The sequence below is a fragment of the Atractosteus spatula genome, chromosome 15, assembly GCF_055471065.1.
Source record: "Atractosteus spatula isolate fAtrSpa1 chromosome 15, fAtrSpa1.hap1, whole genome shotgun sequence".
Lineage (NCBI taxonomy): Eukaryota > Metazoa > Chordata > Actinopteri > Semionotiformes > Lepisosteidae > Atractosteus > Atractosteus spatula.
The window spans coordinates 3,771,718-3,794,528 of NC_142720.1; the positions used below are offsets into that span (position 1 = coordinate 3,771,718).

General features: G+C 47.3%; 1 protein-coding gene across 1 annotated transcript in view; it reads right to left on the reverse strand.

The window, feature by feature from the left end:
* LOC148819849 (RAC-gamma serine/threonine-protein kinase) overlaps positions 1 to 22,811 on the reverse strand; it is a 98,940-nt gene that overhangs the window by 70,857 nt on the left and 5,272 nt on the right. The window contains exon 2 of the mRNA XM_088933784.1: positions 9,979 to 10,176. Coding sequence (XP_088789910.1) covers positions 9,979 to 10,024 — 46 coding nt within the window. The 5' untranslated portion in view covers positions 10,025 to 10,176. The remainder of the gene's footprint in view (positions 1 to 9,978; positions 10,177 to 22,811) is intronic.

Genomic DNA, 22,811 nt, shown 5'->3' on the forward strand with positions numbered 1-22,811 from the left:
GACATCTCCACAGCCACCTCCAGTAAGCACAATAAAATCATCTGACAAGTTCCATTAACAAGCATGCCTCCGGAGAGTACGAACACGTTTCACATGGTTTGACCATTTTGTGCTGCAATACTTCTGCAGATCTCAGCATTTTGTCCATAAATACTGACCTATATAATCTACTGTAGTATTTAAAGCAGGACTCACCCAACTTCAAACAACATTCATACACATACCTCTAGTCTTTAATTGTTCACCCGTTACAGATCAGTGGTTCCCAGCCATGACCCTGGGGACCTGTCTCTGTTGATTTTTGTTCCAGCTGAGCTCCAAACCACCAGGACTAAGTGATGCCTTTAATTGATTTGCTAGCTTGTTTAGACATCGTTAACATGTTTCAGCAGTCCGTGCACGGTTTCAACACTCCTCACATACTAGTGTATTGGTTTCCATTGTTTTCAATAACTGCAGTACACAGAACTGTGAGCAGCCCCTCCTCAGCTTGCTCCTCCTTATTTCAACCCAACACCCATCAACAGGCAATCGGTTAATGCCAAACAGGCTGACACTGTTCGACACACCCACACATGGAGTGTTAATTTTGGACACATCCATAGACACTCTGTTGGACACACCCACATCACGGAGGTAGTGGTACTATTAGACACGCCCACAGAAGGAGTGGCACTATCAGGTATATCCACATTCTGCAGGGGACCAAGCCGAGACATTTCAGGCATCACATCCACACCTACAAGGTGTACACCCATTACAAATCCTAGTCATCCATTCAAGAGGTGAACGAAAGCAGGCCTTAAGTAAGAATCTGAAATCAACTAGCATGCCATAAAGAAGTCAGCTGGAGCTAAAATCACAAGGTAAAAGGTTCCCCTGGGATCAGTCCTGGGAACCCCTGTAATAACACTGGACCTGAGAGAGTTGTGGGAGGTAGTTTTGTGAGCCCTCCAATGAATGAATGACCACTGTCAGCAAAACAGAGAAAGCTCAAGAACTGTCAACGGCATGTTAAGCCAGTCTATACAAACTAAGATCCAGCCTTGCAGTAATAACTGTAGTCTTTATCAACAGTAACTGTGGGGGCAAATTTATTCAGTGGCTGAAAAACAGATTCAGAGCCAACATTTAATAACACTTGGAATTTGGCGTTTGCAGAAAAATGTCTGAAAATTCATTTTTGCTAGGAACGCGACGTAACGACAACACTGGTGTGATGTGCTCTAGATCTTGCACTTTAAGATGCACTAAAAATCCTGTTCAGTCAAAACTCATTTCAGTTTGTAATCCCAAGTTTCAACCCTGACATACTATTTTAATAATTTCCCCAAGGCAATGTACAGTACATGCCGGAATGGCCTGAAAACACAGAAATCATTCAGGAAAAAAAAGCCGCATCCTGGGGTGAAATATAGTAATCGCAAGAGACCATCCTTCACAGAACAGTCTGCCTTTCTCTCAACAAGCCTCACTTATGAATGAAAGACGCACGGTCCTTTACAAAGCCATTCTAAAGCTCTGCAACAGAACTACACCGCTTTAGCTACCTCTCAACAACACACTCCATTTCAATAGAGATCTTGGTTTCTTCTCTGCCTTGTCGTGTCCTTTTCCCGCTCGGTGTTGCTGCCTGGGAGAGGACATGGCTGAGCCCTGATTCCTGCCTGAAGCTCAGCACGGACACTGGGACTCGAGCGTGAGTGAGCGGACTGTCCCCCACGCAGCCCACAGCCCTCGAGTATAAACAGCCTCCTATTCGCAGCCCCGAACCTAATCTGCACTCAGTTAACATCTAGGTCCTGGTCCACCTGAATGACTTGGTCTTGAGGATTCTTACATGCAGCAGATGATGAAAGACACAAGTCACAAGTACAAACTATGCACTTTGTGCCTTAAAAAAAAACACATCTTAAGTTATCGATTTTCCGTTTTAACACTGCAAACACCTACACAGACATGCACTCAACATGCTGGCCCAAGCTTTGAAATACGGTGCATACCTGATAGAAAATACTGTCCATTCCTCTGTGAGGGTAGTCTACAATGCAACTGTCAGATTTCTCATTCCTGTGTGTAATCAGCCAGGCTACAGCTATATTCAGGAACAGCAGGTACCGTGCAGGAGAATTCTGTAAAACTGTTCAGTGTGCCTTCATCAGCCCTGGTCATTGTACAGTGTGGGTAAAGGCAAGGTGCCTCAGACATGCCGTCCCAGGAACCTCACCCTGACCAGCACCTGAAACCTGTCCCTCTCATTCATTCATTATTCCCACTTCTGCAGGTCACCACCTATTCCACTTGGAACCAGCAGGGAAACCAGAGAGCAGCCGGGCCCGAAACAAAATACAACACCCCCGCAAAGGTGTCACCAGAGCTGCTCGGCTGCTGCACGCCGTCGGCGCGGGGACAACGGAGCTCCACAGAAGAGGAGCTGCGCGGCTTTGTTGGAAGCAAACTGCTGTCTGCTCGCTGTGGCCGGAATGCAAATGCGCGCCTGCTATCTGTCGCTGGCATTCACACTCCTCTCTGGTCTGCAGCTGCAGATTAGCACTTCAGGCAAGCATGAGGCCCGGGATCCATTTTCACACACAAAGGGGTGTTTTCTAAACACGTTTTAAAAAAATCAGTAATTTTCCTATAGGTGGGCTCCCCACTACGCCGGGTTCATTTACTCTCCAGTTCAGAGACAAGCTGTACATCATTCAACCTCTTCATGTCAATAAAAAAAAACTATCAAACTTATTACATGATTTCAAATGAATCAGGCAAAGAAAACTTACCGCCACAGAAAAGCACATGAAACCACATTCATACAACATCTTCATAACGACAGAGTGGCAACACTATTTTCTTCTCGTGGGCTAAAAAAAAAACACCAGGTATGAATCCTTCCATAACTGCTTTAACAGCTTCCAAGCTCATTATTTAATTACACACAACGGGCTGTTATGTGCTACAATTAAAGAACTTACAAAGAAGAGAGAACTGCCAATTAAAATTGCAATAAATCTGTCTTGAGGTTTATGGACATTCCAGTGTACAAAATAGACAAAATTACCCAAACCAACTACAGAACAAGCACTTCCAAGGGTTTCTCATTTCAAGCCTAACCTTTCTCTCCAAGAAGCATCGGTCTGTTGTAAGGGTAGAGTACAGCCAATCATGAGAAAAATGCACATTGGTCTTCCATTTCCATTTTAGTGCCACGAATGGTCTCGTTCATTGGTAAAAGCTCTTCTAGTCTTTAGAAACCAGTACACATCACTGGAAAACCTCCTCCACTCACAGGATAAAGCAAAGGAGCAGCACACATCAGCAGGACAAGAGAAGAGTTATCCCTGTTTGAGCTGCAGACAGGCACACCTTCTTCATCGCTCTAATCATCTTATTGGCTGGAAAAATGCGGGAATTTTAAGACATTCCCACAGGTACCTGAGCCCATCCCTTCAGTCAGCGGCGTCTTTTCAAGATACTCTGGGAGACAAAAGTGCGGCTACTTCCGAAGGGACCAGAGCAGGTCTCTGGAATACGCAGCCTAGACCCCGGAGTCTTCCCACCCATGCGAGAGCAGACGTGTCTGAAAGGCTGAAGAACTGCAGTGTCCTGCAGTGTCTCTGGCCCGCGCCTCGGCCCACCGCTGGGCAGCAGGAGGGCGCAGCCTGCGGCCCACACGCCGGCTGGCTGCAATGTCCCAGCAAGGAGGGCGCACCTGAGGTTGTCTTTGCCCTAAATGAAACCACAACTTGTTTTAAAGGGACAGGTTGATAACCCTGCCGTAACCCTTCTGAAACACAAACCGTTTCAGCTGAGAGAGATTTTATTTTGCTCCATCTCCCATGAGAAAGAAAGGGTCTCTCATCTGAAGAGGCACCTGTCTCCAAAGCCTGCAGAGAATCCTTCTTCTGGTACTTGAAACTAGAAGACTGATTGCGACTGATGTGACTTCAAAGAAGTTCCAGTCAGGTAAAAACACCTAAGTGAAATCCATAAACCAACTTCAATGTTGTTTTGATGGCCCTGTTAAGCTTCTGTTGATTAATTAGGCAAAGACTATAGCAACTGAAATCTGTCTTTAATAAGAACATAAGAAAGGTCACACACAAGTACCGGCCCTTCAGCCTGTTCCAGTCTTTTCATTGCTTAGCAATTATTGATCAAGGAACTCATCCCATCGCTTATTAAATCATCTCTCTGCTTTCAAAGCAAATTCTCATTTAGAAGAGATAAAGGCAAAATAATGTGTACTGTTGCAATTGAAAAAAAACTAATTAAAAAAAGTGAAAAGCCCTTTAAGTGCTTTTTTGACAAATGAACAAAAAAGGCACCAAAGTAACATTTACTCCATGTTTGGCAAACCATAAAAATAAAGTAGTAATACCAAAACTGAACATAAAAGCAAAGCAACTGTCAACTTTCGGAGTTCTGAACCATAGAGAACAAGTTTTATTAACGGACGTACTGCTTCTCAGATAAAATACAAAACTGCAACCACTTTTGGACTTGTTCCCATTTGACTAACATTTTCCTAAACATTTCTGAATAAATGTTTAATTTCTTAAATAGCTATAAATAGAGTTATAGTTGGAAATTGTCAGTTGGAACCCTATCTGGTTCAGTAACGATGTCAGAATTCTTAAGAGCTACCCAGAGCAGAGACAGGAGGAGAGAAGTCAGATGAAGCAGAGGGACGCTGTGGAACTGGGAGAGAACTGCAACTGCACTCTTATCCCACCTGGCTCTGCAATCAGGAAACAAGGCCCTGATCTTCTGGCTGTCTGAACACAGCGGGCCATCAGCACGACTAACAGCGCACATACAGTCAGGCAGGAATAACCCCACAGCACACAGGGGCTCTTCTGCTGCGCCTGCAGGACAGCACTCTCATGACTTAAATATGAACTGAGCACCAGAAAATGAAAAGAAGAAAGACGTCAATAAAGACGTAGGTTAAGATGCAGCAGGCGAGCAGCACCAACTTCCAGTAATGTGGAACACCGTGCAACTGTCAGCACTGTACCCTGGAACAGGATGACTAACACTGCAGCAAAGACCTCCTGAGTAAGAGCCCTATCAGCTCTGACTCACTGCGCCATCATCCTGACCCCTCTCCCTCGGCTACCTCTCTGGACAGCCAAGCCACTTGGGTGGACTTGAAATAACACGAGGGGACAACTGCAGATGGCACACTTCAACCAGACCGCTCTGCTGGAGCCATATCCTCCCAAGGCCAGGCCGTGCTGCTCCTGCTGCGCGCTCAGAGGTCCTCAGCTGGGCCATGTCCTCCTAAGCATGCAGCAGCATTCAGCTCCAGTTTGCGCCAAAGACAAAGGCCTCTACCCGTGGCACCAGTACATTGTGAGACACAGCAAAAGGCGAGACTGAAGCAGAGATTATTACAAAAACAGCAGGGAAGGATGCTGTATCAACGTCAATATTGTCAGGACAGAGCTGAAAGTTTAGCATTCTTTCAGCTCTTAGAGAATCCTGTTGTCCATAATTTACCAATACCTCAAAGTTCATGGCTGAGTTTTTTGTTTTGAACTTCTAATTCTACTTGATAATGAGCTCTGTTAAGCAGCTAAGCTGAAATGTAGCTGAAAAGCCAGTTCTCATCTGCCGGGACCCCTGCCCTGGCTGAGACCTGGGGTTGAACTGAACAGGGAAGCAGCAGACCAGCGGAGCAGCGGTGGTGCAGGCTGCCCCCAGCTCTCTCCGCAGCGTGACTGGTGACATCAGGGCTCAGCGGTCACATGCTCCCCAGCCCGCCGGTGCCCCCTGCGCCCCCTGGACAGAGGCTGCTGGGAATGAGCTGCCGCTCCGCGGGTCTCCTTCTCTCCCGGAGACAAAGCAACTGCTTGGGTCGCTCAGCAGCACCACGGGGCAGCCTGCTGGGACGTGTCCGAGGGCTCTCCAGGCCAGAAACACAGACCGGGGTGACCGGCCACGTGGCCTTCAGTTAACTGGTCAATTAACAATCACTCCCTTAAGGCCTCCATACAGGAGGCCCTTGGGGTCCTGGAGAGGAGTCCGCTGAGGTGGTCCGAGTCTCAGGTGAGGATGCCCCGGCCCTCCTCGCCTATTTTTACTGGGCAAAGAGTAACCAAAAGGGTCACACAGGCCTCCAGGAGCCCTGGTGCATTTCTTTATTTTAAATACACAGCTGCATAAGAGGACCAAACTTAAAAAGAAAAACTTTTGTAACTGAAATCAGCAAGAAGCACAGGCACTCTGCTCGATACAGCACGTGGTCACTGTGAGCTGGGACGTAGGCAGCGAATGGCCACCAGTGACCACTCAGTTTTCGAGCGGTCACGGCGATCTGTGACACCAGCAAAGAATGGCCGCCACAGTGACCACAGGGAAGCGCTGTATTCGAGCGGCAGTAGTAGCCAGCTCCCTCTCACATGCGATGTGCGTTGCCAACCTGCAGGGAGCTCACCAAACGCTGGGACTTAATAAACAGAAGTTCCAGCCGGATTCTCCTCAACTCTTCCCTCACAGCAGAGGCCCTGCATCTCCGGGGGAGCTGCCATGGCGACGGGCCTTCCTTCGTAGGGCATCCCGGACGTGCTCAAGCGCCGGTCAGCGGAGATGACCTTGCAGTCCACTCCGGCCCCGGGGACGAGCGGGCGTTGAGTCACAGCCTCTGACTCATCAGAGCTGCAGCGACCTCTGGTCCAGAAGCTGCACGGAGCCGCTCAGGAACAGCCTCCGAAGCTGGACGCTGGACGGCCCACAACCCCGAACCGACTCCGCAGGCTCACGGCGGTCCCGGCCTGCGCTGGGCCACACCGCACACTCTCCCTGGGGACCCCACGGAAGCCCACCTGTCAGAACATGGCCCTGTATTTCTAATGAGATTCATCGCCCCAAGGCAGGATCCTTAACTTTTAAACTGATATCTTTAGAGGCTCAGGAAATCCTTAAAAGATGGGGTTCTGTGCTTTGACTGGTGAAGACATCTGTACCACGCTGACACGCCTGTTTGTGATATAGACATACTACCACTCAATGTCACCAAGAACAGCCCTGGGAGCAACAGTAGAGGAAAGCAGTATTTGGGCTCGGAGGGGAATTTACAGTACTTTGGTTTCATGACCAATCAGGGTTTTTCCTGACGCAGCTTGCTCAGCAACACCTTTTTGGGTGTTGAGATCAAGAGATCGTTTTCAACTAACAACCAAGAACAAAAAATACTAAAAAACACAACCAAGTAAAAAAAACCCTCGCACATCTGCCAGACCTGTAGTCTTACCCACAGCTATGCAAGAGAATTAAAAACTGGTCAGGAGGAAGAACTACTGGTTGGGTTATTGTGAAGACTAATGCGACTTCCAGGTTTTTTCCCCGTGAGGACATTTTACACCAAGCACAAATCAGCCAGCATCAGGTACTGAGCTGTGTCGGTGCATAGTGCATAGAAAAAAAATCTCTAGGCCTTTTCAGGGGGGGTTCTGAATTAGGTGCATTCAGTCACAATCCCACAGACGGCAGCTCACAGAAGGCACTACTTCACCATTTGAAGGAGAGCAAGCGGAACAGAATCAAGGCTTCCTGCACAGAGGAGAAGAGCAAATCTGTTCTCCCATTAGAATCACTGAAACTGAGGCCTTAGCTCACCAGTGCACACGTACTCCTCTGTATATCGCCACACGACGAGTGCAGGACGCGCCGCATTGAAGTCGAGAGCTTCAATCTTAAAATGTGGAACACGAAGATCTCCGCACAGCTCAGCTGACACGTGGGCACCCCGCCTCTAGCGAGGGGAATGAAAAGGGCACAAGACTGGGGCTGTCCTGACCGCTTCTTGCAGTCGTGCCTGCAGGGTGTGTGCAGCTGGGCCCTTCGCAGAAGAGTGCCGCTCAAACTGCAGTAAACAGGAAACGATGCTGTCATTCTCCCCTGACCCAGCCGACTATTTTTAAGAATCTCACGCTGAAGGCAGCCAGTGACGAGCCAGGCTAGCAGGCTCTTGAGGCAGAGCGGGTGTGTGGGGGCCAGCGGGGGGGAGGGGCTGCAGGGCCAGCCAGTGCTTCCCAGCTGAGCGCCGGATCCGATAGGGCAAGTCTGCACGGAGAGGCTGCAGGGAGCCGGGCGGCGGGTTCTATCATGCATCAGGGAGCCAGAAGCTCTGTACCCACTGTGAGAAAGGCGAGATTTAGGCCAGCCTTCCTCCCATGCCATATTCATAATGCACTTACATAAGAAAACTTAAGGGAAGGGAGGTTGTTAATAATGGATCACATTCAGTTTGAGAATGTCATCCTGAAACAGCTCTGTTCCACAAACCCACAGCTCTATGAGTAGGGTAGCACCTACTCGCAGTCCTACACAGTTCAGGCCAAGTTTAAAAGCCTTTCTTGGAACAGAACCTAAGCACTCAATGTTCCCAAATCAAGGAGGACCACTTTCTCCGGGAAAAACAGCATCACACCCGCAGAAATGCTTCATCACCAACAGCTCCTTCCGTTTCAGTCTAAAACCTCCCTGACATGTATCCTGCTTCACACCAGAAGTGTTAAATGCATCACACTCTGCAACAGTGATGATGGAAAAACATTTCATGTAACGTGTGCTAAACACACGAGGACATCTCTGGATCATGTCAAGAGAAATCGGAACTGAAATGGCACATATCATAATGCTATAGAGTCGTTAATTAGTAGCACAAGATAAATGGTTTTGCTGATTCTACTTGGGACCAAAGAACTCAGTGCTTCTATCACCTGACCCACAATGTGCCAAAATCAACATGACACAAGGAGCAGCAGACATGGTTCAGAACTGCCCACATGGTTAAATTAATCTTAACAAGAGGCTGGTATTAAGTAGCAAAAAATATTACCTGATCAGACAGAAATACTCATTAATGGTACAGGTATGTTCAAGATGCACTTTGGAACAGTTGTAAGAGACAGGATGACCTGAATTTGCTCCATTTATTCAGTACTACCAAAGATGTCACAAATGTAACAAAAATATTTACCAGTCAAAATTCATACGTCATATATTAGCCAATAATCCTGCGCTGCACAGAGGGTGGCAAAATGTCTCTGCTTACACCCTCAGACAAGGTGAAAGAGCAGAGCTACAATAACCATACCACGGTCTCCTGACCCACGCAAGACAGCACTTATGTTGTTGTCGAGGGGATACGGGCAGTTCCTGAAGTTGCTGTGAGTGACAGCTTTCCCAACTTCTCCACAGTCAGACCCCCAGGCGCCCCCACACCCCATTTCCGCAGTCCACCCCTCAGCCTTAAGCCCCCACGCTTCCCCACATCCACACCAACACCAGGACTCGGCTCGTCAGGTGTAGCAGTACGTGATCACACAAACGCAACCATTGCCTGGCACCAATTAGCAAAACCACCAGAATTACACCTCTCTCAAAAACAGTGAAGTTCACATCAGAAAACATCTACAGCATCGCCTGCCTTACAGTTCTATTGTGCTGAATCTTCCCAAGACTCTCCTCCAATATTCTCCCTGTTACAGTACAGTTCTGAGGCAATTTTAAGCAAGACCCCGAGGATGAGATGCTAGTTCAAATACAACTATCATGGAGACAGAAAAACAAATACAGACCAGTTCTGTCACACAATATAAACCTTCAGGCAGGGAGGATTACGCTCAGAACAATCTGTGAGAATGAAATGTACAGAAACTCACAGTCATTGACTCCACACAGAGCAGGACCGGGAACGAGTCTGAAGCACTGGGCAAGAACATGCCTGCTACCACCCACTCCTGCGACCCCCCTCCTGGCACCACAGACAGCACAGCGATCAGGACGACCCCTCGGCCCCCCCAGACAGGAGGGCAGTAACAGAGCGGTGCGGTCCTGTCGCTCCCTGCAGCCCCAGGGGGAAGTGGCCTCCGTCTGCGCAGAGCCTCGTCCCGTACGGAGCGCGCCAAGACCGCCGCGGACAGGACACACACACGAGCGCTGTCCCCAGGAGAGGGGGGTACTCACCCCTTTTCTGTACCCATCCTTCCTTGACAATGGTGACATCGCTCATGGTGGCTCCACGGCGAGCCCTGCGCTCGGAGACGGTCTCCTGGGCGAGGGGGGCTTGGTCGGATCCCTCTCTCTCCCTCGCTCGCTCGGACGCTGCTCCGCGGCTCTCGCTCGCGCTCCGCAGACCTTCCCACTCGCCAGCGGTGACTCAGCCTGGAAGGAAGTAGCACAAAAAGGAATGTGTGGATTTTTTTTCCCCCTCTTTTCTCAATTCTTACACACTGACACGACAAAACAACAAAGTCATTGTTAAAGCACATAGCCGTCATGCGCGCACACACACACACACACACACACTCGCTCGCTCTTTCCCTCCCCTGCTCAGGGCACTCCGAAACAGCCCACTGAGGGGCAAAGGTCAGGGGGGGGTCCTGCTCACTTTTTTTTCCCCAGAGGGGAAGGTCCACTTTCTTCGTCCAGCTTTACTCGGCAGGTTTGAGGTAGCGAAACGCTTCCAGGAAAGGAATCGCAATGTTCTAATCCTCATTCATTCAAAGCCGTAAGAGCAAGCACAGCAATCAGAGCATCCTCCACACTCTCATGCAAATTACAGCCATTGCACTCAGTTCCTGGCTTGTCACAATGCACTACATTTGCATCACAGACATGATTTCTGAATCACAGGAACGTTTTTTTAAGACTTTATGCAACAGCTGAGAAAGCTCAAAGCAGACTTTGAGATGCTTGGAATTTTTCCCATTTCCATCATAAAACAACACAAGGGCAAATTTTTACAAAATGCGAGCACCCCGAGTTCCAAAATCCGTCATTCATAAACTCAAGTAAAACAGGTCAGAAAGAAACCCAATTCAGAAAACAAGTTGCGAGCGATCTGGTGTTAGAACGGGCAATGAAGAACAAGAGTAGGTGTTCAAATATTTATGTGGGCGTTCTCTGCATCAGGTTTAAAAACTCATATTTCTAAAATATACTGTCAAGTAAAACCTTTTGTTTTTGCTATTAAATGCCATGAATCAAAACAACATTTAAAATGAATAGTGCAGGGGGCTAGACCTCCTCAGACTTTGTGTGGTCAACTAATCACTCAACTCAATATTCTACAAGTGTATTTAAAGGGAAACTACAGTCCCAATTTCTCAGATCAGTTATTAAATCTAGGTAACAAAATAAATTGACATTATAGAAAAATTTTACAAATTTCAAATTAAGCAAAAGAATTGTGAACTTTGTGAAAGGACTGCAAGTAGACATTGTCAGAAACTCGCATTAGAGTTCCCATGAATTGTGATTTGAAGCGGCCCTTCCCGCTCACTAGTCACTGTAATGACTAATGTACTGTGATGCAGAGCGAATAAGTACAGGTTTTACAGCAGACATTTCACTGCAGAATTGTTCCATTGTGATCTGCATGCAGAGTTAACAAGTAGTATTTATCAGAAAATAGTCTCAATATCAAAAGCAATATTTCTATTGGATTAAAAGAAATGTATGGATTAAAAGGGATATATTCACAAGGCTTCTTTACAATGTCATACTGCCGCAACATCACTGGAAGCTTTGTTACCGCATTCTGAATTACAGAACATGGCACTGCCCATACCTGGAAATCTATTTTGTTATGTAAATTGGAGGTTTTACAACTTACTGCGTACATTGGACTTTTATCGTGCTTTCAAAAGCACTCAATGCTGATTCTTTCTAACCCCAAAATATAAAAGTAGCAGGACCACAAGCAGAAGATCACGCCATCTTTAGTCTCACGTGAACCTTGCGCCCTTAAACAGCAGCAGGAAATAAAACATCACCCACAAGGAGATACGGAACCAGACAATTTAAAAATTCAGCCTGAGACAAGGAGAGCATCTCCTCTAAAACACACAGTGTTGGGGACAACAAGACAAGGGTTCCCCGCCTTCACGCGCAGAGAGGCTTGTATTGAAGCACAAACTCTCCCCTGGCAAGGCACCAGCGACATACAGAAGATGTGTTTCTGGAGCTTGCACTGACCAGGACACAGTCACTGTCCAAGCCCCTGCCGTAGGCAGGCAAGGGTGCGAGGTCCGCACAGCCTCGCCACCCTGGGCCCGAGCGCGCTGGGTCCGCACAGCCTCGCCACCCAGGGCCCGAGCGCGCTGGGTCCGCACAGCCTCGCCGCCCAGGGCCCGAGCGCGCTGGGTCCGCACAGCCTCGCCGCCCAGGGACTAACAGCACTAGGTCCACACAGCCTCGCCGCCCGGGGACTAACAGCACTGGGTCCGCACAGCCTCGCCGCCCAGGGCCCGAGCGCGCTGGGTCCGCACAGCCCGGCCGCCCAGGGCCCGAGCGTGCTGGGTCCGCACAGCCCGGCCGCCCAGGGACTAACAGCACTGGGTCCGCACAGCCTCGCCGCCCAGGGACTAACAGCACTGGGTCCGCACAACCCACCGCGCCGGGTCCAGACCACACTGCACCATACTCAGCGGGCAGTCGTTCAATCCAACAGTGTTAAATTCTAAAGCTTGAAAACATTTTTTTTTCCCCAGAGCGTTTCCAAGCTCCATGTGCAAAAACTCCACCCGGTGACAATACTTCTGTTTAGAAAAAACAGACAGGAGTCCAGAATTACATTTTTACCTCTACTGACAAACATTAGAGAGTAGCAGGATACTCCAAGTTTACTTGGCGTGCTAGAGGGACAAGCACCCGTGTCTGCCCCAGAGGGGAATGTCCACTCTTTGCTAAGCCTCGTGCCGCAAACCTGAGTAACACTATTCCCTTCCGTACCCGAGGCAAGAGCCTCAAGTCACTTCCTCTTCACCGCCGCAAGGCAATTCATGTACGTGCTGGCATCTCCACATCCTCCTCCTCTTCGGGCATCTTTACAACACCCCAAGGACACGTCTAATACAGTGGTGCTCAGTCCTGTTCCCAGGGGGCATCTGCGTCGGCTGGGTTTTGTTCCAACTGGGTCCTTAATCTCCTGAACCACAAAAAAAAACTAAAAACAGCTGGCAGATCAGTTACTGTCAGCAAATAGCACTGGTGAATAAGGGACTAATTAGAACAAAAACCAGCACACACATGGGTCCCCCAGGCCAGGACTGAAGACCTCTGGTCTAGTCCAATACATCTTTCTTTCAGCTTCTCAATTCAATAATTCAATTAATCCATCTCAATTGCTGTGGGACAACCCCTGTAGATTTTTTCTGGAGTCTGTTCTTTCCCTTTTCAAATTAGCTCCATAACATCCCACACATTTATTGGGGCAAGCAGGGTAGCAACTCTCGAGAAACAATGTTCTAAGCCCTTTAAATCCCTAGTTAAAACCAAAATCTTCAAATCACTTAAGAACTGCACTGTAATGAAGCCAGGTCACCTAAGGTACTGTAAGAAACTCTCTACACCAAGAATGAGCAATCCTGGTTTCATTCCAACTCGGCACTTAATGGCCCAGATCTGCTCATCGCTGGCTTAAAGGGACCAGTTTAACAGCTTCTCTCCAGCTCTCCAGGTCCCGGTGCTTCAGAGAGACCTGGAACACCTGCAGACAGCACTTCCTCCTAGATCAGGACAGCCCACCCCTCCCTCCAGACAGAACATATGCCCATATCACATAGATGTAACTGTGCAGCCCTTTGAGTCTTGCAAGAGAAGACGAAAGCCAGGCTCTTAATTGCTCCGCCACAACACAGGATGGAGACAGGGCGCCGTGGACCCCTCTCCTCAATAATTCAATGACTGGTCTTGCCTGGAGAGCGGCTAAAGCCTACACAGCACACAGTGAATGCACAAGGAACAGGAGGTAGATGTCACACTGGGTGAAGGGAATAACTGCACTCTGCTCCCAGGCTTGACAGACATCACCTCCCCCTTGGACAGCTGCCTCTTTGCCCTCACGACAGCACTGGTTACTGCAAGAGCCAGATGTGGGCCACATCACACCCAAGATGTAAACGTAACGTGTCCACTTTATGAAATCCTGCCTTTCCAGCTGCACTGCTGATTACTTAAGGAGACAAACCTGAAGCTGTTGAGCTAACAGGTATTTTGAGAGAGAGATGCAGCTGCACACTCTCTCTCAGCCACTGTGGCAAACGCGGGTTAACTGGTCCACATACCTCACCAAGGATGGAGTCTCCTCCTGAACAAACCTCATTGTAAACCCAGTCTGAATACTCGCACCTATGCAGAAGCTTATCGAGACAGTACCCAATGACAAGGGAACAGATGTTGCACATCCTTCACCCAAAGCTAGCCCCTAGATTATGTAACTGGCAGTGGGCGTTTTTACGTTGTAAGATACTTATAAAAGGAATCAGAGAAGCCTTCCATGACATAAGCTAATGCAATTAACATTAGCTGGCACTTCCGTGTGTTAAAATGGCCCATCGTAAGTAAAAAAACGAAAAAGAAACGCAAGCTTATTTAATGAGCAAGCTGAGACAAGGTCATATGCCCAGGAGGAAAGGACAATAGAGCAGCCAACACAAGCTGATCCCCCACGCTGTCCCCCTGCCCAGGGTCCTCTCGGTGGCAAGGTGCTCAGCCAGACGTTTAAGCCATTATCAGCTTGGGCTGCATTTAGCACAACCTTAATCTGCTATTAAACAAGGCAGAGCCTCAGCACAGGAACAAGGGGACAGTGGAAACGCCTGTGCCGTCCTTAAACTTTGAAAGTGCCCGACCTTCCCAGAACACTCGGGCCGGCGCTCTCTGCAGACCCCACAGCTGGGGATGGCAAGATACTTCCGAATTAATTCAACAAGAAGGAACCATAGAGGCTCAGCCTGGGACCTGGAATAGACAGCTAATAGGAACATAGTCCTTTACAGGAGCCTGAAGGGACACTCTTACAAATGTAATGTTGATTTCTCAAAGAAAACTTAAACACCCATCAGAATTTTCCAAGATAATGCCATAGGAATAGATGTACAATGTACAGGAGTACTGAATGCTTCAATCGCAAAAGTGAAAAATATAATTTCATACATTTCTAAATGTGCAATGGCTCAATGCATTCAAACATCTCAATATACTGGAAATATGACAGTTTGAGATACCGTCAATGTCTTACTCTAATGCTTTTTAGAGATCGAGAGTTTCATAAAATGAACACCAGATGCTGTATGTCCCCTTGATTCTGGGTGTTAAAGGAGGCTGGGTGCCGAGACCCACGTCCTCATGGGGTAAGAGAGAGCTCTACAAAGACTGAAGCAAGAACACTGAGGAGCTCGACAGCTCAATAACAGCCTGCGACAGCTGCAAAAAAAAACCTTCCCGTTAGGACTGTGGTGTCTTCTGTGAAGACGCTCGAGGCTCACGGCAAGGTTTCCACCCACAGGGAAGGCTCGCTCGAACGCATGTTCAGAAGAGAAAGGTGGGAGCTTCACCCATTGTTTCACCCCAGGGAAACAACTGGGAATCTTCAGTCAGCTCTGGCGTCATCAGGATACAAAGTCTCCACGGCCTGCACTCTGAGCGGACTGTCGCATAGCAACATAGAAAGAAAACAAAAACAAATTTACCAAACGGCCTCTATTTCCCAGGTCAGCCTGGACCATCTCTGAAACACAAATTAGGACACTGGGCACAGGCTCACCAAGAGTATGATTAGTACAGAAAGGTGAGGCGCCTGCTGTCAAGGTGTTGTAAGGAAAGCCATCCTTTCTTTTAAGGGCAGATTTAGACCTGCTCTGATTTAGCACCATTATGTATCCTGTGCTGGTCCTGTTGGCCTAGTTAGAAATGAGGGACTGACGGTTTTGGATGTTAAGGAACAGGTAAAGGTTCATTCCAGGCTGAAAGGTAAAGAAACAATGTCTCGTCCTTCAGGTGTGACAGGTGTTTCTTTTCCTTCCAGGATGGAGCAGGACCAGTACCTGCTTCTTTGCAGCCAGCTCCCGACTCGAACGTTTTGTTAGGATGTTTGTTTTCTGAACAAGAGCGCCACAAGCTTAGTCAGCAGTGTGACCATCTTGCAGCCTGAGCACATCAGCCCTAGGAAGCTCAGCAGGGCTGGGCCTGGGCTGGGCTGGACAGGAGACCATTCAGTGTTCTTGCTGGGCCTGTAGGTCCCTCTAGACTTCATCTTCCAAGCTAAAAAAAAATCAAAAGATTCTGGAAGAAAACTGTACTCTTTTTGAGGAAAGGCATTTTAGGCATAAGAGGAGGGAGCTGTGTCAGACTAAAAAGAAACAGATAAAGAGCCATTCCATGCTGGAAAGTTAAGAAAAGAGACACTAAGTTTCAGCTCTGGAGTCTCTTCGGGCGTGAAGAAGCTCCACAGCCGAAAAGCAGCTTCAGAAGCGCCACATCTCCACAGCCGGAACGTAGTTTCACAGTCGAGGAAAAAAAAACTAAAAAATGTAACCTCTTGCAATTTCCCAATATGTCAGCCTGTACAGTTATGTGTCTTCTCAAGCAAAAACAATTTGCACAATTAGAAGTGTTTTCTTCTCCCCCAGGACTAAAATTTCTTGGGCGAGAAGAACTGGCCCTCCAAGACACAGGAGTAGAAGTCCATGGTTTGGAAAAGCATTCCCGTTGGTGTGCTTTTCTGCAGTTCAGATCCACTGCCTAGGAAGCCCATGCTCACTTTTGTACACACACTGCAACTAATGGCCCACAGACGTGCTAAAAAGAACTGAAACCAACAGCTCATAAAGGTCTGGTAGCAGGTATCTCATAACTCCAGGTTACATCATTCGGACCACTTATCCAGGTAAGTGCTACCTACCTGAGGCTCTTAAACTGCGTTAATGAAGCAGAAAAGCACAATACTGCCTTAATTTTACAAACAAGCTAACGCAAATTTACTCATAACAATATCCAGTGTGCAGTGGTTATTTTATACACACTCTGCTATACTGCGGACCTGACCGGATCAAATTGCTGTTCAAATCAATCTATTTTGCGTCGTAATAAAACATCCGTGTTGACTACTACTAGGCCTCAGTTTGCTAAAAATGGAAAGAAAATAAGATTTTCCCCAATGTGAAGATGCAGTCTGTATGAAAAAGAAACTGGTTCTTTAAAGGATCTGTAAATACACACAGAAAACCTGCTCCTTGCTATAAAAAGCTCACATTCAGGGTATATTTTTAAATCTTTGCACAAGACTTATTCCTATAAATCAGCTTTCGATTTTCCGTTTTGATTGTTATTTTAACTTTTTTTAGCTTTAACTAAAGGTATATCTGTTCTGTTAACTTTTCCTCTAATCTATTTCCTTGTTGGTATCCATCTTGCAAGCTATTGCTCAGCTATTGGAGGCAAGAACTTTCTCCTCTTTGGATTTAGGCATATAAAGACTGGAAACCTGAATGTACAAGAATATTGCGCTTTTGCTTAATGATATCAAGCCAGGCTTGCAATTTTTTATATTAATTCCTGAATCATTCATTACATATAACACCATTGTGCTGCTATCAAGTGCATCTGATGCTGAACTGAAATAATGGCGCATTTTCTCTAATTTACATCTTAGAGATGTTCCAGCTCCGTCTTAAAAAAAAACAGAAGTGGACTCTTGTACGACTCAGAACTAATTCCTCACCAATCAGCCTTTCCAACTGCACAGCTCTAAAGCGATGCAGCGCATCTCAAGAAGAGTTTGCGGCTCAGAATCTCATTTGAACCATCTCTGCAATGGCCTGAAATATTTATGAAAAGCTCAAGGCTCTCCGTGTTCAACCAGTGGGTCTGCAGTATCCTGGGATGATGCAGAGCAAGACCCAGTAACAGTTAGAGCAGCCTGAGCTCACATCTCCTGGACGACAGCTCTGAAACACGCCAAAGTGTTAAGCTGCCTATTACCCCTAGAACAGGTCAGAGCTGTGAGAGGAGAGACAGTCAAGGTGTGTCCTATCCTCTAGCAGGGCCCACAGCACCACTGAGCAGAGTCCAGAGCCACTGGACCAACAGCCGTGACCTGGAAGAGACACTCGAATGTCAAAGAAGCACCAGGCACAATGCAGAGCAGACACAAACACACGCATCTGACAGCAGACGGCTGATATATTATCTAGCAGGAAACCAGAAAATTGGACAGTTCCTTGGGGAAGGGGTGCTCACTCCTTGGGTATTTTCCAAGAGCCGATCTGTGGAATAGGGAAGGACTGTCCTCTACCACATTCCAGAATGAACCTAGAGGCACAGATCATCTTGTTTTAATCACTAAGACTAAAAGGACTTGGATAAAGGATCCTACCCTTCCAGATGGGGACAACTCATGTGCAGGATATTTTCAACAGCTTAGTTGGGTATGGAAATCCATGACACACTGGCTGAACCTTGTTTAGTCCAATCCACACAGAACAATCAACAAAATAATTCGATTGCTCCGAGAGAGGTTGACAGTAACCAGTTACAGTGCCCACTTGAGTCAAGAGATGAAGTGTTCAGATCCGGGCTCCCATTAACCAGTTATGGGCAAGAACAGCGCAGGGTGGGCTTTTTCTGTCGATGGGAATCATGGATTACATTGTCACCCAAACAAAACACTGCAGGCAATGCAATACAACCACAGACCAGACCTGCTGGCATCGGGTGGGAAAGCAGATGATTCTGATTTATAATAATAATTGCTTACACTTATATAGCGCTTTTCTGGACACTCCACTCAAAGCGCTTTACAGATAATGGGGATCCCCTCCACCACCAACAATGTGCAGCATCCAGATGATGATGATGATGTGAAGGCAGCCATAGTGCGCCAGAATGCTCCCGACACACCAGCTATCAGTGGGGAGGAGAGCAGAGTAATGAAGCCAGTTCGTAGATGAGGATTATTAGGAGGCCATGATTGGTAAGGGCCAATGGGAAATTTACACCCCTACACTTTTCGAGAAACGCCCTGAGATTTTTAATGACCACAGAGAGTCAGGACCTCGGTTTTACATCTCATCCGAAGGACGATGCCTGTTTACAGTATAGTGCCCCCGTCACTATACTGGGGCATTAGGACCCCCATGGACCGCAGGGTGAGTGCCCCCTACAGGTCCCACTAGCACCTTCAAGCAGCAACCTTAGTTTTTCCCAGGAGGTCTCCCATGGCTCACACCTGCTAAACAGCACTGGGATGCCAGCTGGGAGTTGCAGGGTGACAGGGCTGCTCGCAACACGCAGCACAGCGTCAGTATCGAGCGCATCAGCTGCCCGTGTGAGGTCACTTCCTCTCTGGCCCTCGCTGTCGGAGGCGCTGCCACAGCGCAGGCGACGCCCAGGGTGTGGATCCGCTCGGCAGGCGGGCCGGCCGGCCGGGCCAGGGGCACCGGGGGCGGCGAGATGGGGCTCTGGCAGCATAACGAGGGACAATCCCGAGGGACCACCGCCCACGTGACGTGCCAGGAAATAAAAGCACCACTGCTAAACCAACATGTGTTCACATGAACAATAACTCATTAATTCATTATTCAGGAGCGGCTTTGTTCAGCGTAAGTGGCTATTCGGCACAGCTTGTCCTGCACCCTTCTGCTCCACGAGAGGCTCAGTCCCTCTGGGACATTATGCAGCATGTTAAGGAGCCACCAGAAGTCACCCGCACTCAATAATTCATTGCAGGTCTTTCTTTTCAAGGGATGTAACCCAGCCTCCCCATGCAAGCCAATGGCTCCTACCTGGAAAATGTTAGCCAGTACAATGAAAACAACTGAATTATTTAGGAACTACAGAGTAAAGTCAAGTTTCCTGGTAATCTAGAACAATCTAAACTAGAATCTTGAGAAGGGTGTGGAGAAATGTTACACTTTATAACAGGACATTCTTAAAATTAGGGACTAAGGACTAGGCTTGAAGTGTGAGCTGAAAGGAGAGCCTGGAATGGCTCATCATAGAGCAGGAAGCGAGGTTTTCTTCTTGCACACGATGGGCAACTCTCCAACCTGCAACTCCCTTGACACACAGGTTCATGCCGTTAGGGCAAATATGTGCTCCAAGAGAAGAATAACCAGCTTTAAACCACACTGTGCTGTTATTCGCTGCACGCTCTCGAGACAAATCCAGATATCAGTGTGACAAGCCCTGTCGCTGCAAACCGGCTGCTGAACTGAGCGCTAAGGCAACCAGACACCATTCAATTTGCTATGTAACCAGGGGGAGACCTCTTGAGATATTCCACTTAATTTCAGAAGGGGGTTTTGAGCCAGACACCAACAGCCACAGACTCATTAATCAGTCTGGCTGTGTCGCCTAGTGAAATAAAACACAAATACACTAACAAATGCACGATGCAAAAATGCAGATTGCAATTACTTAGATTGGAGATGCCATCATACTTGTCGCTGCTCCGTTTCTCTTTTATGACTAGAATAAATTTAGTGCAGGCCAGAAAGATGCTCTGCATGCAAGTGGACTGTTTGTCCGATGTGCTATAAAACTCAGCTGTAAGATGTGCTATAAAGATAAGGAAGGGGACAGACAGGCTGATGTCAAGCAACAGGACAAAAAACGCATTGAAAATTAGACGCCATGCATCTGCTACAGGGATACTAGAGACAACAGAAATTGTGTACAGTACAAGTCTTCTGGTCTTCTGTCCTGTATTGACAAAATGTATCGTCAATTGCATTGTTAAGCGCATTGGGTCAACCTTGTTGTGAAAGGCGCTATATAAAAATAAATTGAATTGAAAACAATACATGCCTGAAACTACATTGTCTCAACAGAACTCGAGAACAGAATGCATAGCCTACTGTATATATACTTTTAAGGAAGAATTACTTTTTAGCCAAATGCACAACATTCCTGGTTAAGCTGTCAAAAAAGGATGCTGCTTACCATGAAAACCATTCAAGGAAAATAGAATAAGCATTTACAGAGGGTTAGTAGTCCATTAGTATCACACACTTAAGAAGCACGACATGACTTCCGATGCAGAGCCTGACCTCTTCACTTGGAACAGGTCTTTGTAAAGTCATGTGACGAACTGAGTTCAGCTCAGCTCACATTCTCTCGCAGAGTTGATAAATGGGTAGGTTTGTGGATTTTGATTTTGTTGTAGAAGATTTAGGAAATAACTTAAGTTCACATTTCTCAGCAAAACCAAAAGCCCCTTCAGTCACAGTGTCCATTATCCGCCTATGCACCTCAAGAGATGGGCAAAACTATTGCATGGGGACCAGTTGCTACAATCAGTTCACATCTGTAATATACTGTAACTGTATATCACCCAGACCTGCTACCTTCTGTGCTTCCCTTTGACTTCCGAGAAATGGTTTACAAACGCCAGGTGATGGCGGTAGCACTGATGTGTGCCAGCAGCAGAGAAAGTCAAGAGGATTCAAGGCCAAAGGTATTTGCAAACAAAAGGAGTGAATCTGATAAGCACAGACTTTGGTATAAAGACAATGACCAAAAACCATAAGCCAGAATATGTTTGTTCTCCTAGCAAAGCTTCCAATTGCAAACAGAGCAAACAGCACACACTTGCTCCCCCTGTTCAATAACGTGTAGACTGATGACTCAAATGTAGCCTAAAGTTAACCATAATGTATGTCTACGAGCTGGCGCCCACTCAGTGTTTCCAGAGCTTAAGAGAGTTTGTCGAATACATCTAATCCCACCATCCTGCCTGCAGGGGAGGTGCTCATTCCGTAGGTGACTTCTGGGCAGTGCACTGCTTGGCTCCTTTAGCAAGGGGACTGGACAGAGCACCACCACAGGCCTTAGTGTCACAGTTGTGTAAGGTGAATAGGTCACAGGGTGTCTGCCCAGCTGGTGACTAGGTTCTTGACTGTACATCGCATCACAAGAGTTTTTGTCCCAGCTGCAGTCACTTAATGGCTTAGACCACATTGAAACCAGTGACCTCTAATCTTCTTAGCTAAAGTCCCATGATCTAATGGTCCGTCTTAAACCATTAGATCTACAGGGCCCAACCTGTACTCCAGGCACAGGTGTCCACTAGCTGGGGAATTCGGAAAGCCTGCTAACACACAACTGGATGTTTTATGATGCAGCACCAAAAACAAGAGCAGTTCTGGCAAACAGCACTTCCAGATGTTCAGGAGCTAATTTGCACTTTGTTTAAGGAAGCTTAGGCTGCAGAGTGTGAAAAATCACTAAACTCTCAATTCAACAAACCTAGTTAAAAAATCAGAAACGCAACAAGTTGGTCAATATTGTTGCATTAAAACAGAAAGGCTAACAGGAACGGAGATGCAACACTCCTCACCTCAGTGAAGGTTTAGCTCAAGATACAGGAAGGGAGGGCAGTGTGAACTCCCCCAAGCAGCTACACAGACAGGAGTGCTGTCTGCACACATGCAGGGCACAACAACAGTCTGCAGCTTTTTCACCTCATCATCTCATTACAATTACTTCTGTTTTTAAAAAACAAAACAATACAGGCTCCCAGTGTGTGGAGTCAATCCCCCAGGCAGTCCACAGCTTTTAGGTCAGCAACAAACAGATGAAAATAAAGTCATTTTAACAAAGAGAAAAAAGAGCTCATTCCACACGAGAGTCTCTGACCTGCTCATGCGCAGCTACAGCTGGTGCTGCAGGAGATATGGTCAGAGGGGAGGAATTAAGATCAGCATAGACCTTAAATGTAGTAAAATGCACACCAGCCATATCTCTGGTGTTACTCTGAAAGCAAGAGCGAACATCTCATGCTGCTGTGTGTGGAATGCGTCCAACACAGAAACATCTAATGCAGCAAGTGGACAAATAATACAACATTCGACTAACTGAAACAATGCGAAAACACACTTTGGGGTTTTGAACAAAGACTCATAAAGGCAAACAGGCCGGAGCTCCTGGCTCCTCCTGCTGCTCTACAGTTGTGGACCAGAACAGGCTGAAGACCAGTCACCCATGTGCCAGCTGGCCCAGTCGGCGGCTCTGCG